Here is a 17,175-nt window from a genome sequence, read left to right on the forward strand (position 1 = left end):
CTTTCCTACAAGTCCCTCTTTGCTTCTTCTGTTCCAATCACAGTGGTAGATGCCAAAAAGCCCCTAATTCAGGGACTTTGTTCTTCCTTTTCCTTCTGCCTGAATCTCTTCTACCAGATATTTACAACACTTGTTCCCTCGCTTCCTTCAGGTTTTGGTTAAATTATCACCTCATCAAAGAGGCCTTCTCTAACCTCCCTTCACACCACTTACCACCATCTGACATTATAAACATATCTTTTTTTCTCTCTCACCTTCTAGAACACAGGCTCCAGAAGAGCAAAACTCTGAATGTTTTATTCAATGCTGTACTCCCAGCATTGGCCCCACTGGGACCAATACTTACTATACAGTAATGCTCTTCTGGAGCATTCAGGATAAGGTAAACACTTTATCCTAAATCTCGCCTCCTCTGACACCTCTTCCTTTCCATTATAGGCCTTTTCATTTTCCCCAACATTATCATCATAGGAGGTGACTGCAATCACTTGCAAGACTCCCAACTATTTATTCAGTATGGATTTTCCACTTCTGCATATTTAGCCACTGACTTTCTGCTAAGCCCCCTGATTCTCTTTACTAGATTCTACTTTGTAGAAATTATTCATGGATATATTTTAGCACTACTTTTTGACTTCCAAGTTTGTTTGTTTTTTTTAAGATTTTATTTATTCATTTGACAGAGAGAGACAAAGCGAGAGAAGGAACACAAGCAGGGGGAGTGGGAGAGGGAGAAGCAGACTCCCCACGGAGCAGGGAGCCTGATGCTGGGCTCGATCCCAGGACCTTGGGATCATGACCTGAGCCGAAGGTAGACGCTTAATTACTGAGCCACCCAGGCACCCCTGACTCCCAAGTTCTTAATAGGTGACATGATTAGCAAATGACAGCACCTGGCAGGCTCTCTTGCACAAATCAGTAAATGAAAAACACTGGGTAAAGAAATAATGCACAACAAACTGGTTAAACAAGTCACTGGCAAGTAATATTGATGAAGACCAGTACTTGGAGGAGGGGCTGTGCATACACATGCATGCATGCACACACAGAAAACATTGAAGAGGAAGAAAAGCCAACTAGGAACTGAATCTAAAATACGGGTAAAAGAGTTTTATTGGAGGGGAAGTGAAGGGCTCACCCTACTTGAAATTATGAGGGTTGCTGGAGAAGAGTAGCAGAAAGAGTAGTAAGTGAGAGAAGGAATGAAACAGGTCATTTGTAAACTCATGCTAAGAGGACTTGGTTTTTCCAACAAGCCTAGATAACATCTCAAAGGTGCTGAGTTTACCTGTAGTGCCTTGCTCCTGACCAATCATTTCTCACTCACCTGAACACAGGCCTCTTGTCAGCTCTCTGCCAACCATCCAGGGCTCTTTTCCTTGTTCCAATAAGGAGATAACTTGAGGCTTAGGAATGTAAAGTCCTGCTCACAAGAAAAGATATGGGACATGGTTATGCGGTGGGTAAACCAGATCCAGAAATCAGATCCAGTCCCTTGATGACAAAAGAGGAGATGCCACTACAGGAACAGCCAAAGAAAGAGGACGAAGCTTCTGCCACAGTCACTGGAGTTGCCCATTTCCAACTCTTCCTTTTCATTGCAGCTCAAACCACTTATTTGGGAATAGGGAGCAGAAATTCAGCCGGTAACTTGAAAAGCAGCTGGGAAATTCACTGTGGAAGAATCATTCCAGAGAAGAACTCTAAATTACTGGTATAGAAGCCCTTACCCATTGACAGCAGATTGCTATAGTTCTCCAACATCACATCTCTGTACAAGTCCCTCTGACCAGGGTCCAGGCACTCCCACTCCTCCTGTGAGAAGTCTATAGACACATCACTGAACACCATTGATCCCTGAAACAATAAACATATGTATTACTTGTATAATAAAAGAAATAATTCAGAGACTATGGCACTTGTATTATGGGGTAAAGCAAATGAGTGACTGTATTGGTATCACTCAGAATCAGTACCTTTGGATCTTAAAAATAGATGCAAGAGTAATTAGTTTATTTTATAATAACATATCTAGAGGGCACCTGGCTGGCTCAGTTGGTAGAGCATGTGGGGACCCTTGATCTCGGGGTTTTAAGTTTGAGCCCTATGTTGGGTATAGAGGTTACATCCAAAAATAAAATCTTAAAATCTATGAATAAACTTAACCAAAGATGTGAAAGACCCATGCTCTGGGAACTATAAAACACTGATGAAAGAAATTGCAGACAACATAAATAAATGGAGACATTCCATGCTCATGGACTGGAAGAACAAATACTGTTAAAATGTCTATAGTATCCAGGGGCGCCTGGGTGGCTCAGTCGTTAAGTGGCTGCCTCCGGCTCAGGTCATGATCCCAGGGTCCTGGGATCAAGCCCTGCATCGGGCTCTCTGCTCAGTGGGAGGCCTGCTTCTCCCTCTCCCATTCCCCCTGCTTGTGTTCCCTCTCTCGCTGTCTCTCTGTTAAATACATAAATAAAATCTTTAAAAAAAAATGTCTACAGTATCCAAAGCAATCTACAGATTTAATGTAATCCCTATCAAAATACCAACAGTATTTTTCACAGAACTAAAATAAACATTCCTAAAGTTTGTATGGAACCACAAAACGCTCAGAATAGCCAAAGCAATCTTGAAAAGGAAAAAAAAACTGGAGGTATCACAATTCCAGACTTCAAGTTAAATTATAAAGCTGTAATAAAACAATATGGAACGGACACAAAAATAGACACATAGATCAACGGAACAGAACAGAAAGCCCAGAAATAAACCCACAATTATGTGGCCAATTAATCTTTGACAAAAGAGTAAAGAATATACAATGGGGAAAAGATAGTCTCTTCAATAAATGGTGTTGGGAAGACTCAACAGCTACTTGCAGAAGAATGAAACTGGACCACTTTCCTACATGATACACAAAAACAAATTCAAAATGAATTAAAGACCTAAATGTGAGACCTAAAACCATCAAAATCCTAGGAGAGATCACAGGCAGTAACTTCTCTGACATCGGCTATAACATCATCTTTCTAGATATGTCTCCTGAGACCAGGGAAATAAAAGAAAAAATAAACTATTGGGACTATGTCAAAATAAAAAGTTTCTGCACAGCAAAGGAAACGATCAACAAAATTAAAAGGCAACCTACTGAATGGGAGAAGATATTTACAAATGACATATCTGATAAAGGGTTAGTCTCCAAAATATATAAAGGACTGATACAACTCAACACCCAAAAACAAATAATCCAATTAAAAAATGGGCAAAAGACATGAACATGAACATTCCTCCAAGGAAGACATACAGATGGCCAACAGACACAAGAAAAGATGTTCAACATCACTCATCATCAGGGAAATGCAAATCAAAACCACAATGAGATATCACCTCACACCTGTCAGAATGGCTAAAATGAACAACACAAGAAACAACAGGTGTTGGTGAGGATGTGGAGAACAAGGAACGTTCTTGCACTTGGTGGGAATGCAAACCGGTGCAGCCACTGTGGAAGACAGTTTGGAAGTTCCTCAAAAAATTAAAAATACAACTACCCTATGATCCAGTAATTGCATTACTGAATACTAATTCAAAGGGATACATGTACCCCTATGCTTATATAGCAGCATTATTTACAATACCCAAATTATAGAAGCAACCTAAGTGTCCACTGATAGGTGAATGGATAAAGATGTGGTATTTATACAGACAATGGAATATTATTCAGCCATAAAAAGAATGAAATCTTGCCACTGCAACAACATGGATGGATCTAGAGAGTATAATGCTAAGCAAAATAAGTAAGTCAGAGAAAGACAAATACCATATAATTTCACTCATATGTCAAATTTAAAAAATAAAACAAACCAACAAAGGAAAAAGAGAGAGAGAGAGACAAACCCCCCCAAAAAAAGAGACTCTTAACTATAGAGAAACAGATGGTTACCAGAGTGGAGGTGGTCGGGGGGATGGGTGAAATAAATGAAGGGGATTAAGAGCACACTTATCTCGATGAGCACTGAGTAATATATGGAATTGTTGAATCACTATATTGTACACCTGAAACGAATATAACATTGTATGTTAACTAGAACAAAAAGGTTAATCAGTTTATTTTAGATTGAAAACAAACAAGTTCCTGACTTTACCTATTGAAAAGGTCTACAAATAATAATTCATCCAGTAGAAATAAGCACCCCTAGTGTCTAGATTGTAGTCCCTAAGTATTATATTCAAATAAAAGGAACCAAGATCTTTTGGGGAAAGAGATGATTTCAGGATTGAGTCAGAAATGCCAGGATAAGACTGAACATTCTGTTATATCAGAAAGCAAGGGAGCTATCAAAAACTGTTAGAATCATGTTACATGGACCCAGGCACCAACTTGAAGAGCCTTTCATTGGCTAAAAATGGTATAATTTGAGGATCCAGTATAATGGACCTATAGACAAAAAAATGTTTAAATCATGAGCTCCTAACAGCAATGAATAAAATACTACTGGTCACCCTTTTAGGATTCTAAGAAACCAACTCATTATTCAAATATTCTTTCCTAGACAGACTATCTTTCAGGGTAACCAAACAGTTGATGAGAAGTTTTACTTTATAAAGAGTATTTCAGGGGCGCCTGGGTGGCTGTCCATTAGGCGTCTGCCTTTGACTCAGGTCATGATCCCAGGGTCCTGGGATGGAGCCCCACCACATCGGGCTCCCTGCTCAGCGGGGAGTCTGCTTCTCCCTCTCCCTCTGCCTCTCTCCCTAGCACTCCCTCTCTCTCAAATAAATCAAATCTTAAAAAAATAAAAATAACAAACAAAGAGTATTTCACCTAATCTACGAAGGAGGAATGACAGAATTAAAATATCATTCTGCAACCTCTAATCTAGACAGTAATCACCAATGATGGATAACATTACAAAAAGAAAGAGTACCAGATATAATGTGCCTCCTGATGGAATCACATATCACCATGTGTGACATATTCACGACAAAAAAAAAAAATCTCAACTGAATCTGATCAAGCATCTAGACTTAACTACCAATTTTCAGGAAACAGTTAAATGATGCCACAGAGATGCAATCAGCAAAATCCAAACAGTGGACAAATGAACTACTTTTTTTCTTTTCTAACAAAAACATACACAGAAAGAAAACAGATGGAAGGGGTACCTGAAAAATAAGAGACTCAAAAGACTTCAATGAACTGCAGTGCACAGTCCTTATTTGGATTCTAATCCAAATAAACAATTAAAGAATTCAAAATTTGAACACTGGCTTGATATTGATGATATTAACAAATTATTTCTAACTTTTCTAGAGGCAATAATGGCATAATGGTTGTTTCCAAAAATAATCCTTGTCTTTTAGAAATACATACCAATTTGTATTTGCTTCAAAATAACCCTGTGTGTAGAAGTGAGGGTAGGGTAGTGTGCAAGGAAGAAACAGGTATCAGTATAAATGAAACAAGACTGACTCGGATTTGAAGCTGAATGGTGAGTATATGGTGGTTCATAACTCCTCTACTTCCCTATGTCTGAAATTTATTATTATAAAGTTTTTTTAAAGGGGGTTGGTAGAGAATAGAATATCTGCAAGGCTCTACTCATATGAATTGCACTGATTTAAACAAAATTGTGATATAACTCTGTTGTGGGAAAAGGAAGTAGAGTGTGATAATAGCAAATCCAAATCCACACATACCTTGCAAAAAAATAACTACAAAATGTCTAAAAATTTGGTTAATCAAGAAACAGCAATATAGGAATATTAATTAAAATAATGGATATATTCTATTGTAATCAGCTAAAAGAGATGCAGGTATCTCCCTTCAGGGATTATCTTTATTTCTGAGATAAAGAAAACTGGTGATTCCTATGGAAATTCCTCATGACCCACACTTCCTGTCCAACTTCAAACTGAACTTCGTTCATGGATGCCCTAAAAGTCACAGAGATCTGTCAGGATCAGCTACTGAGCCCACAATCTTCCGAGCTCATAAACCAGGAGGTCTTGCAACAGTCTAACATTTGGAACTACCAACATCACTTCCTATACTATCTCACTGGTCAATACCCATCTGTAGAACATACCCATGTTTGCTCCCAACTAAGCAACTTACGCATCTCCACCTCATCAAATCACCGTCTGGAAAGCATAAGTTCATTCTACAAATCTACTCTCATTTCCTTTCCATCATAGCTCTTGGGAGAGGGCTGAGAAAAGAGATGCCAGGTGAAAATATTAATGCTGGGTCAAAAAAAAAAGGGCACTTAAGAATGGTAAAGGATTATCTGGTTAGACTGAGGGGAAAAGGAGTCCAAGGATCCTGAAGGGGAAACCTGATAGCCAAAGATGTCAGGAATAGGAAAACAAATACTCAAATGACCATTAAAAAAAAAATTTTTTTTAATTTGAAACTAAATGTCAGGAAGGTAAGAAAAAGCATCAACTCACCTGGGCCATGGCTTTCAGTATTGCAGGAGAGGATCAGTCCTCCTTGGGGCTGTTTTCCTGAGAAAGGATAGTATTCTGAGAAAGCAGGACTGGGGAAGCAAAGAAATGCTCTAGAAACCACATTGGCTTTACAACTTTCAGTTGACCCCCCTGGGTCTTATGATGTAACTGTGGTCAGTGGGAGGACGGGATGAATTCTACTTCTTCAACCCCAGCAGCCCCAGGCTTTAGCTATAGTAAAATGGATCCTGGCTGGTGGATTCAAAGGAATACAGACTCAGATTCCCTCTCCTTCATCTGATTAACCCAGGTTCTTGCCTCATCCAAGTGATTCAGGCCAGACCTTGTCCCACTTCAGTAAACCCAAGACAGAGCTTCTTTGACCTGCCTGAGGAGATCCTCCTCTGCAGCCCTCACTCAGGTCCTCAGGCAAATTCACCCAAATGGTACCCTTGGTCCAGGAACCCAGTATGCTCTGATCAGAAGGACTAAGACTTCCCTAATGAAGTCTTCTCACTTCCCAAGCCCAAGACAGTCTGTCAACTCCCATCCCCGCAGAACTCCTTACCTCAGCCTTACACAGACACACTCCTCATTCTTTTTTTTTTCCCCAAAGATTTTATTTATTTATTTGAGAGAGAGAGAGAGAGAGAGAGAGAGCACAAGAGGGGGTAGGGTTGGGGCGCCTGGGTGGCTCAGATGGTTAAGCATCTGCCTTCGGCTCAGGTCATGATCCCAGAGTCCTGGGATCGAGTCCCGCATCGGGCTCCCTGCTCTTTGGGAGCCTGCTTCTCCCTCTGCTTCTCTCTGTCTCTCATGAATAAATAAATAAAATCTTAAAAAAAAAAAAGAGGGGGGAGGGTCAGAGGGAGAAGCAGACTCCCTGCTAAGCAGGGAGCCTGATGTGGGACTCGATCCCAGGACTCCAGGATCATGACCTGAGCTGAAGGCAGTCACTTAACCAACTGAGCCACCCAGGTGCCCCCACACGCCTCATTCTTACCCTATAGCTCTGTTTTTCTTTAAAAAAAAAAAAAAATAATAACTTTGCTAATATGTTTTTGCCATGCAAAACAAAGTGTCAACTTTTATAGCTTTGGGCTAAGAAGATTTTTCTTACCTATCCATATTTATATAAATTTCTCTGTTTAGGGGCGCCTGGGTGGCTCAGTCGTTAAGCGTCTGCCTTCAGCTCAGGTCATGATCCCAGAGTCCTGGGATCGAGCCCCGCATCGGGCTCCCTGCTCGGTGGGAAGCCTGCTTCTCCCTTTCCCACTCCCCCTGCTTGTGTTCCCTCTCTTGCTATATCTCTCTCTGTCAAATAAGTAAATAAAATCTTTAAAAAAAATTTCTCTGTTTAATGCTTTGTCACACGTAGGTCTTTAATCAATTATTATTTTATTTTGGTAGAATATTATTTAACAAAACACTATAGTATAAAATTATGTTATAATTTTGTTTCAGTATAATTTATGAGTTAGGAATCCTACTTAATTTCTCTCCTGGGAGGCTGACTACCCAAGTGTACCAAAGTCACATGTGAATATATCTCACTTAAAATGCACTATTATTTTATATGCCACTAAGAAAGATAAAAACTGTGTAAGATATTACCTGACTTCAGATATGTTGAAATCGGGGGGGGGGGTGCGTGAGCCTTACCGCAGGTGACTACAGCATTGGTTTAAATGCCAAACCATTATAACAGATGATACATATTTGGATTTACTGTGGTTCTATTTTGATTCAGTGATCCATCTTTATTCTTTGGCCAGCATCACACTCTATTTATTGTAATTTATTTTTTATATATAATTTAAAAATATGTCAAGGGGCACCTGGGTGGCTCAGTTGGTTAAGCGACTGCCTTCGGCTCAGGTCATGATCCCAGGGTCCTGGGATCGAGCCCCGCATCGGGCTCCCTGCTCGGCGGGGAGCCTGCTTCTCCCTCTCCCACTCCCCCTGCTTGTGTTCCCTCTCTCTCTCTGTCAATTAAATAAATAAAATCTTTAAAAAAATAAAAATAAAAATATGTCAAAAATATATCTTATAATTTAAAAATATGTCTTAATAAAAGGCCGTTTCCATCACATACCTATTAGAATGGCCAAAGCCAGAACACTGACAACAGGAAATGCTGGTGAGGAGCAACAAGATCTCTTGTTCATTGCTGGTGGGAATGCAAAATAGTACAGCCACTTTGGAAGACAGCTTGACAGTTTCTAACAAAACTAAACATACTTGGGGCGCCTGGGTGTCTCAGTCTGTTAAGCGTCGGCTCCCTACTTCTCCCTCTCTTTCTGTGTTGTCTCTCTCTCAAATAAATAAAATCTTAAAAAAAAAAACCAAAAAACTAAACATACTTTTATATGATCCAGCAATCATACTTCTTAGTATTTACTCAAAAGAGCGGAAAAATTATGTCCACACAAAGACTTGCACAGAAGCTTTATTCCTAATTCCCAAAACTTGGAACCTTTAGTAGGTTAATGGTTAAATAAACTGTGGTACATCCAGAAAATAGAATGTCATTCAGTGATAAACAGAAGTGAGCTATGGAGCCATAAAAAGATATAAAGGAAGCTTAGATGCATATTACTAAGTAAAAGAAGTCAATATGGAAAGGCTACATACTGTATGACTCAAACTATATAATAATCTGGAAAAAGCAAAACTCTGAAGACAATAAAAAGAGTGGTTGCCAGGGGTTTGGAGAAGGATGAATAAATAGAACACAGAGGATTTTGGAGGCACTGAAACTACTTTGTATGATACTATAATGATGGATACATGCCATTTTACATTTGTCCTAACCGACAGAATGAACAAGAATAAACATCTAAACTGTGAACTCTGGATGATCATGAGGTGTCAGTATAGGTTCATCAAGTGTACCAAATGGGGGCGCCTGGGTGGCTCGGTCAGTTAAGTGTCTGCCCTCAGCTCAGGTCATAATCCCCAGGGTCCTGGGATCCAGCCCCAAGTCAGGTTTCTTGCTCAGCACGGAGTCGGCTTCCCCCTCTCCGTCTGCCCGCCCCACCCCCACTTGCACGCTCTCTCGCTCTCTCTCTCTCAAATATATAAAATCTTAAAAAAAATAAAACTTTTACCAAAAAGAAGTGTACCAAATGTACCTGGTGGGGGATGTTGATAATGAACAGGGAGGCTGTGGGAAATCTCTGTACCTTCCTCTTGATTTTGCTGTAAACCTAAACCTGCTCTAAAAACATAAAGTCTTTAAAAAAAAAAAGTTTCTGGCTCTGAAGCCAGACTGTCTAGATTAAAAATAAATAAATAAATAACCCCTCATTACTCATCTTTTTCAAGTTTCCTGATATTCTGACTTACTTTCCCATATGAGCATAAATTGTTTAAAAAATATATCGGTATTTTTCTTGAGGCTGCATAAAATGCATACATTAACTTAAGGAGTTCTGACACCTTTATGATGTTGAGTCTTGCTTTCCTATAACACAGAATACCTTTCTATTTATTCAAATCAATGTTTCTGTCCTTCAGGATACTGAAAGTTTTCCTCATGTGTATCATGCTCATCTCTTTTTTAGATTATTCCTAGGTATCTTATACTATTTTTGTGGCTATTAATTATATTTATAAATTACAATAATTAATATGCATATGATATAATTATGTTACACAGAAAATTAACATAAACATAATTATATTTTAAGTATATATTTATATGTAAATGTGTTTTATATTATTGTTTACTTAAAATTGTTATTACACTTTTCCCCAATGCATCTTTCATCTATTTTTGTTTTAAATAAACAAAATTCTATTGACTTCTGGATACTGACTGTGTACCTTTTAAATTCTCTTCTATTTGTAATAGTTTTCAGTCTATAACAGGATGTTAAACTATGTCTCTCTCATTCTTAGTTTAGGAGAAGTCCTGAAGAAGAGCAAGAGAACAGGGGCCACAAAACTCTGCATTCCACAGCAAGAACACTGGCTATTTTTTTTTTTTTTTAAGATTTTATTTGAGAGAGAGAGAGAACACAAGTGGAGGGGAAGGGCAGATGGAGCAGGAGAAGCAGACTCCCCGCTGAGCAGGGAGCCCGAAACGGGGCTCGACCCCAGGACCCTGACGCTTAACCAACTGAGCCACCCAGGTACCCCGAGAACCCTGGCCATCTTGTGTATCGTGCAAAAGGAGCTGGCTGCAAACTGATTTTGTGCCCTTGGATCCATTCAACATCTATTCTAAAGGTGTTTCAGAGATTGGAGAGTGTATGAGAGGAGGCTGTTTTTGAGAGAAAGAGCTACTTTTGGAAAGCACTGGTATGCTCTGTAGTCCTCCTGCCTCACAGGGACAGAAAAGAGGGACCCCAGTGCCACAAGGGTTCCAAGTAGAATGTGATGGGAGGTATTGGGAAAATTTGCCTTGTGTTCCAGAGTTTAGAAAGCACAGAGACTGGGGCCACAGTCCCTCTTCGAAGTAGCTATGATGGGCCCCATAGTAGGAGCTGGCCTGGGTCTGGTTTTATTCTAAGCCTACCAAAAGTATTTCCAGCTCTAGAGAAGAGCTCTGTGGAGGACTGATGCCCAAAGCCTGAATGTAGGAACTGTAAGCAGCCCTCTCCTTAGTAGTTGTGAACATGCCCCAAGGCAAGAGAGATCCAGCGTCCCTACAATTAAGATTTTTCTTCCCCTCTCTTTTTGCTGCTCCCCACTTCAAGTTGTCTAGTGGAACAGAGGTTAGGAGAAGGAAAAAAAGAAGCAATCATCAAGCTTTCTCACTGGAAGCTTCTAGCTCAAGGAGCCAGGAGGTCAAACTTTTAAAACAAAAGTTTATGGCATCGATTAGTACAGTGAAACAGACATTCTCATTACTAAAATGAGGCTGATTTTGTGACTGAAAGAAACCAGAGGACTGTTTATTTTCCAACTGTGACTGAAACACTTATCTATAGGCAGGAAATTAACTGGCCCAGAGAAGCTTGGTAGAAGTTATGGGGAAAAAATAAAGCAGTTGTTTTCCAGTTGTTCCCTATGGAGTACTGGTTTTCTAAAGGACTTAGGGGGGAAAAAGGTTAAATAATACTGCTGATAGTGCCTTCTCCCTGATTTTATGGTGAATGCTTCTGGTATTTCACCATTAGGCATTAGGTTAGTTTTGCTTTTTTTTTTTTTTTTTAACCTTTCAATATAGAAATCTCCAAACACACACAAGAGTAGAGTTTAAATAGTATGAAAATCCTCCATGTACCTACTAACTAACTTCAATAATTATCAGGTTAGGTGGCTCAGTCTGTTAAGCATCTGCCTTCCGGCAGGGTCCTGGCATAGAGCCCTGCATCAGGCTCCCTGCTCTGCAGGGGAGTCTACTTCTCCCTCTCCCTCTGCCCCTACCCATTTCTGTTCTCGCTGTCTCTCGCTCACTCTCTCAGTCTCAAATAAATAAAATTTTTAAAAGAAGTAATTATCAGGTCATGGCCAATATGGTTTTTTTTAAGATTTTTTTTTATTATTTATTCATTTGAGACAGAGAGAGAGCATGAGCAGGGGGAGAGGCAGAGGGAGAGGGAGAAGCAGGCTTCCCGCTGAGCAGGGAGCCCGATGTGGGGCTGATCCCAGGATCCTGGATCATGACCTGAGCCGAAGGCAGACGCTTAACCATCTGAGTCACCCAGGCGCCCCGGCCAATATGGTTTTATCTAGACTCTGCTCCACTAATATTAGGTTAGCTTTGATTTTTGTTTGAATAGCTTTATTGAAAAATACTTCACATATTATATAAGTCAATCATTTAAAATATATAAATTCTATGTTTTTTACTGTATCACCATGATCTAATTTTAGAACATTTTCTTTCCCCCAAAAGAAAGCCCATTAACAGTCAATCTCCTTTTCCCCCTCCTCCCTCAGCCCTAAGCAGACATGAATCTATGTTCTTCCTCTATGGACTTGTCTAACATTTCATATAAATGGAATCATAGGATATGTGGCCTTTTGTGACTAGATTTTTTCATTTAGCACGTTTTCAAGGTATATCCATGTTGTGGCATGTTATCAGTATTTCATTTCCTTTTATTGCTGAATAATAATATTCCATTGTATGGATAGATCACATTTTGTTTACCCATTCATCAGTTGAAAGACATTTAGATTATTTCCACTTTTTGGCTTACCATTGTGAATAATGCTCCTATGAACATTCATGGACAAGTTTTTGTATGAATATACCTTTTCAGTTCCCTTCAGTATATACCTAGAAATGGAACTGCTAAGCCATATGGCAACTCTGTTTAACATTTTGAGGAACTGCTAAACTGTTTTCTAAAGGGGCTGAACCATGTTGCATCCCACCAGCAATTTGTCAAAATCTTCATCTTGTTATTATCTCTTTTTTATCATAAGCATCCTACTAGATAGGAAGTGGTATGTCATTGTGGTTTTGATTTACATTTTCCTTATGACTAATGATGCTGAGTGAAATTAGTTTTTAAGAACTCAATTCTTTAGAATTCTTTTCTAATGTAATTTCCACTACTGTCCATTATTTTCCCAAAGGCATTCCCATTCATGTGGGAAGAGGCAGTAACTCTTATTTCCTATTAAGGACAAGGAAATTGAGTGGAATAAACATTGTGAATGGTTAATGGGAAAGGAGAACCAGCACATCTTTGAATGGTTTTGGCCAGGAGAAGGGATGATGTAGATAATTAAGACAGAAAGGGCTTAGGCCCAATAAAACTGGGGACATTCATGCTCATCCTGATCGTCTTGAGGAAACTCCAGGCTTTCAGTTCACTTTTTCATCCACGCCACCCAGATTACTTTAACCCAGAGTAAGCCTGCTCAAAACACTGTGTGCTAATCTTGAAAAAATGCTATCTATATTCTAACTCTCCTACTCTTGTGCCCGCTAATTTTTAGGTAAATAGAGTCATAAGGAAAGCTAATAGCCTTATGAAGTCAGAGGTACCCCTGCAGTGTTGAGTCACTGTATAATGAAGCTAACATTTAACAGCGGCATGTACCTGTCATGCCCACAGCACCTTTCCTGAGGAAAAAGGTGCCCACCCGAATTTAAAGTTTAAGTCTCGTTTGATCATTCTTAAAAAGCAAATTTTGCTCACTATCCCTTAATAAATGTTTACTGTCAGATTTAATTACTTCCTCAATTAATTGCTAGCCCCTTGACCCCAATAATCTTTCAAGGTATGAGAAAATTTTGAAGGTTGAAAAAATGACTTACCATAAGAAGAAAAAAAAAGAAAGATCAATGTGAACACTAACTAAATCTTAAAAAGAAAACTTTTGAGCTCTGGCACCACTTAAAGTAGTCCAACAATAGCAGCATATTTGCTCAACATAAACTCTCAGGTATAAAAGAGTCCTCAGTATTTGGTCTTTTATTCAATTCCAAAAAGGAAAGAGAAATGAGGAAAAGATCAAAGAAAAGGAAAGAGGGTTCTTGAATAATAGCTGACTCCACGCTTAAAAAAATCTGGAACGTTCTGCTGCTTCAGTTGCCAAAAGATGATACTCTCAAAAGTGTCAGGTGTTGTGTTGAAAGGATCCCTTTTAAGAGCCTCCTAAGGGGTGCCTGGCTGGCTCAGTTGGTAGAGCACTTGATTCTTCATCTCGGAGTGGGGAATTTGAGCCCCACGTTGGGTGTAGAGAGAGAGCACAAGCAGGGGAAGGGGCAGGCAGAGGGAGAGGCAGGCTCCTTGCTGAGCAAGGAGCTCAATGGCGGACTCAATCCCAGGACCCTGGGATTATGACCTGAGCCGAAGGCAGATGTTTAACAGACTGAGCCACCCAGGTATCCCGAGATTACTTAATAAGTTAAAAAAAAAAAGTCTCCGAATAGGGGCCCTCACTGGCCGTTTAGTGAAACATGCAATAGTATATTATGAATACTTCTTCTGCGGCTCCTCCTTGTACTATGATGGAGTCCATTGCAACCATAAGGTAATTAAAACACTGAAAAATTCTTTAAATCCATAATAACACGTGAGAGAAAAATATAAAGTTCACAAAAAAGGGTGAATAAAAATATACAATATTTTACTGGCTATAATTAGTGAGTGATTATATGTGTAGTTTTTTTTCTTGTCTTATTATTTATATTTCTAGTATAAGTGCTTGTTTCTACTTGTACAATCTGAAAAGTATAAACTCAAGGAACTTTGAAAAAGCCAGTTAGCCTCAGAAATAGGAAAAACTGTACCAAAACCAGGAAGGACACCTGTGGCCTCACACAATAACCCCAGACAGAAAGGGCATCACAGTTAGTTGGCACAAGTGAGCACACAAAAATCCAAGTAGAAACAGGGTATGATAAAATAATAAATAAGCTGAATGTCCCAAGTGAGAGCTCACTGCATACTCAATCCATTACCTATGAAATGAACATTTTATTAACAAAATTAAACCCCTAATAATTAGTGATATTAGAAAGATTTAGGTTTTTTTAAGAAACGCCTAGCCTAGCTCAATATATTATGACAGGATGATGAGTTGTGATGACATTGCGTATCATGCAACTTTAAGCACACATCACATCCAGTGAAGAAACTGAGTTACAAAAATAAAAATCTACATTAAAAACATAAATTTACATGTCTGATGACATATAAAAAGGGACTCAGCATAATGACCACCAGCTCAGGTTCTAATGACCGTATAATATGCAACCAAGTCCCAGGGACCAACCAAGAGTTAAGTGAGAACTCAGCCTTTCTCATATCTGACTTGGTAATCTGTGTCTTATCTCCTTTTTTTCTTTATATTTTCCTAGAGGTTTATCAGTTTTATTCCCAAAACTAAATTTTTGGCTTTGTTCATTTTCTCTGTTGTACATTAATTTTATATTTCAAAATATATAAATTTTTATTTGAGCTCTATTATTATTTCCCATTTTTTTGCTCTTTTTGGATTTAATTTAGTACACTTTGTCTTAACTTCTTGAAATGGGGGCACCTGGGTGGCTCAGTCGGTTAAGCACATGACTACGGGTTTCGGCTCAGGTCATGGTCTCAGCATCATGAGATCAGGCCCCATGTCAGGCTCCGCACTCAGTTGGAGTCTGCTTGTCCCTCTCCCTCTGCTCCTCCCCCCGTTCTCTTGCGCTCTCAAATAAATAATCTTTTAAAAAAACATCTTGAGATGAATACATAGATCATTAATTTTTCAACATTCTTCTTTACTAGCTTATGCATTCACAGCTATATATTTTCCTCAGGTTCAGCTTTAGCAACGCCACACATTTTGATATATTTTTATTATCATATAGTTAAAAATTTTTCTAATTTCCATTGCAATTTCTTCTTTGAGCCACCAGTTATTTATAAATTCATTGCTTAAATCCCGAATATTAAGGACATTTCTAGGCATCTTTTTGTTATTGACATCTGGCTGAATTCCAGTGTGGTCAGAAAACATTATTTCAGTCTTTTAAAATTTATTGAGATTCCTTTATGGTCCAGCATGTGATTAATATGGATAAAGTCTCATAAGCATCTGAAAATAATATATACCGTAGTCGTAAGGTACACTTTTCCACATATGACACTTACGTCAAGTTTGTCAATTATACTGTTCTAATATTATATAGCTTTAGTGGACATACACTGATTGTTCTATCAGTGAAAAGTGCTGTGAAAAGTGAAAAAAATGTTAAAAATCCCCTACTATGATTGTGTTTTGTCCACTACATCTTTTAATTCTGCTTAAAATTTGAAACATTTTACAAAAGTATGTACATTTAGGACTACAATATCTTATTGGTGGACTAACCTTTTTATTATAAATTGTTGCTCTTCCTGGCAAAGCTTCTGTTCTAAAGTCTGTTCTCATACAATTAGGTAGGAATGTAAATTGATAGAATCATTTAGGAAAACTACCAGTGTATATTAATGCTGAATATATGCATAACCTACAACATAAGTATTTCACTCCTAGGGGTATACCCAACAGAATGCATTTATATGTGCACCAAAAGACATGAAGAATGTTCAGAGTAGCCTTTTCCATAATAGCCCCAATCTGAAATCTTGAGAACAACTCAAATGCCAATCAATGATGGAATGGATAAATAAATTTTGTTATAGTCATACAATGGAATTTTATTTTTTTAAAGATTTTATTCATTTATTTATTTGAGAGAGAGAATGAAAGAGAGAGCATGAGAGGGGGGAGGGTCAGAGGGAGAAGCAGACTCCCCGCTGAGCAGGGAGCCTGATGCAGGACTCGATCCCGGGACTCCAGGATCATGACCCAAGCTGAAGGCAGTCGCTCAACCAACTGAGCCACCCAGGCACCCCATAGAATGGAATTTTAAACGGCAATAATAATGAATGATCCACAACAACATGATGCAACATGGATGAATCCTGCATATTCATACTACTTAATATTATTACATATTATATTCATTATTACCTGTGAAATACAATGTTAAAAAAAGCCAAGCACAAATTGTGTGATACTATTTATACGAAATTCCAGAAGAGACAAAATTAATCTATGGCTGTAGAAGACAGAGTGATGATTATCTCTGGGAGAGGTGAGTAGTGAATGGATGGGACAAGAACTAGGCTTCTAGAATGCGGGTAATGTTCTATTTCCTAATCTGATTTGAGATCTGGTTAAATGAATATGCTCATTTTAAAAAATGCATCAAGTCATATATTTTGATTTCTGTACTTCTGAATGTATGTTATACTTTAAAATACAATGATATATCTG

At 38.7% G+C, this 17,175-nt stretch overlaps 1 protein-coding gene across 1 annotated transcript in view; it reads right to left on the reverse strand.

Moving 5' to 3' along the window:
- Positions 1–17,175, reverse strand: part of LOC113935420 — a 93,359-nt gene that overhangs the window by 64,946 nt on the left and 11,238 nt on the right. Inside the window, 3 exon segments of the mRNA XM_035724896.1 lie at positions 1,328–1,423; positions 1,731–1,857; positions 6,454–6,510. Of these exon segments, the coding sequence (XP_035580789.1) occupies positions 1,328–1,423; positions 1,731–1,857; positions 6,454–6,462 (232 nt within the window). The 5' untranslated portion in view covers positions 6,463–6,510.

Source organism: Zalophus californianus, chromosome 17, assembly GCF_009762305.2.
Source record: "Zalophus californianus isolate mZalCal1 chromosome 17, mZalCal1.pri.v2, whole genome shotgun sequence".
Lineage (NCBI taxonomy): Eukaryota > Metazoa > Chordata > Mammalia > Carnivora > Otariidae > Zalophus > Zalophus californianus.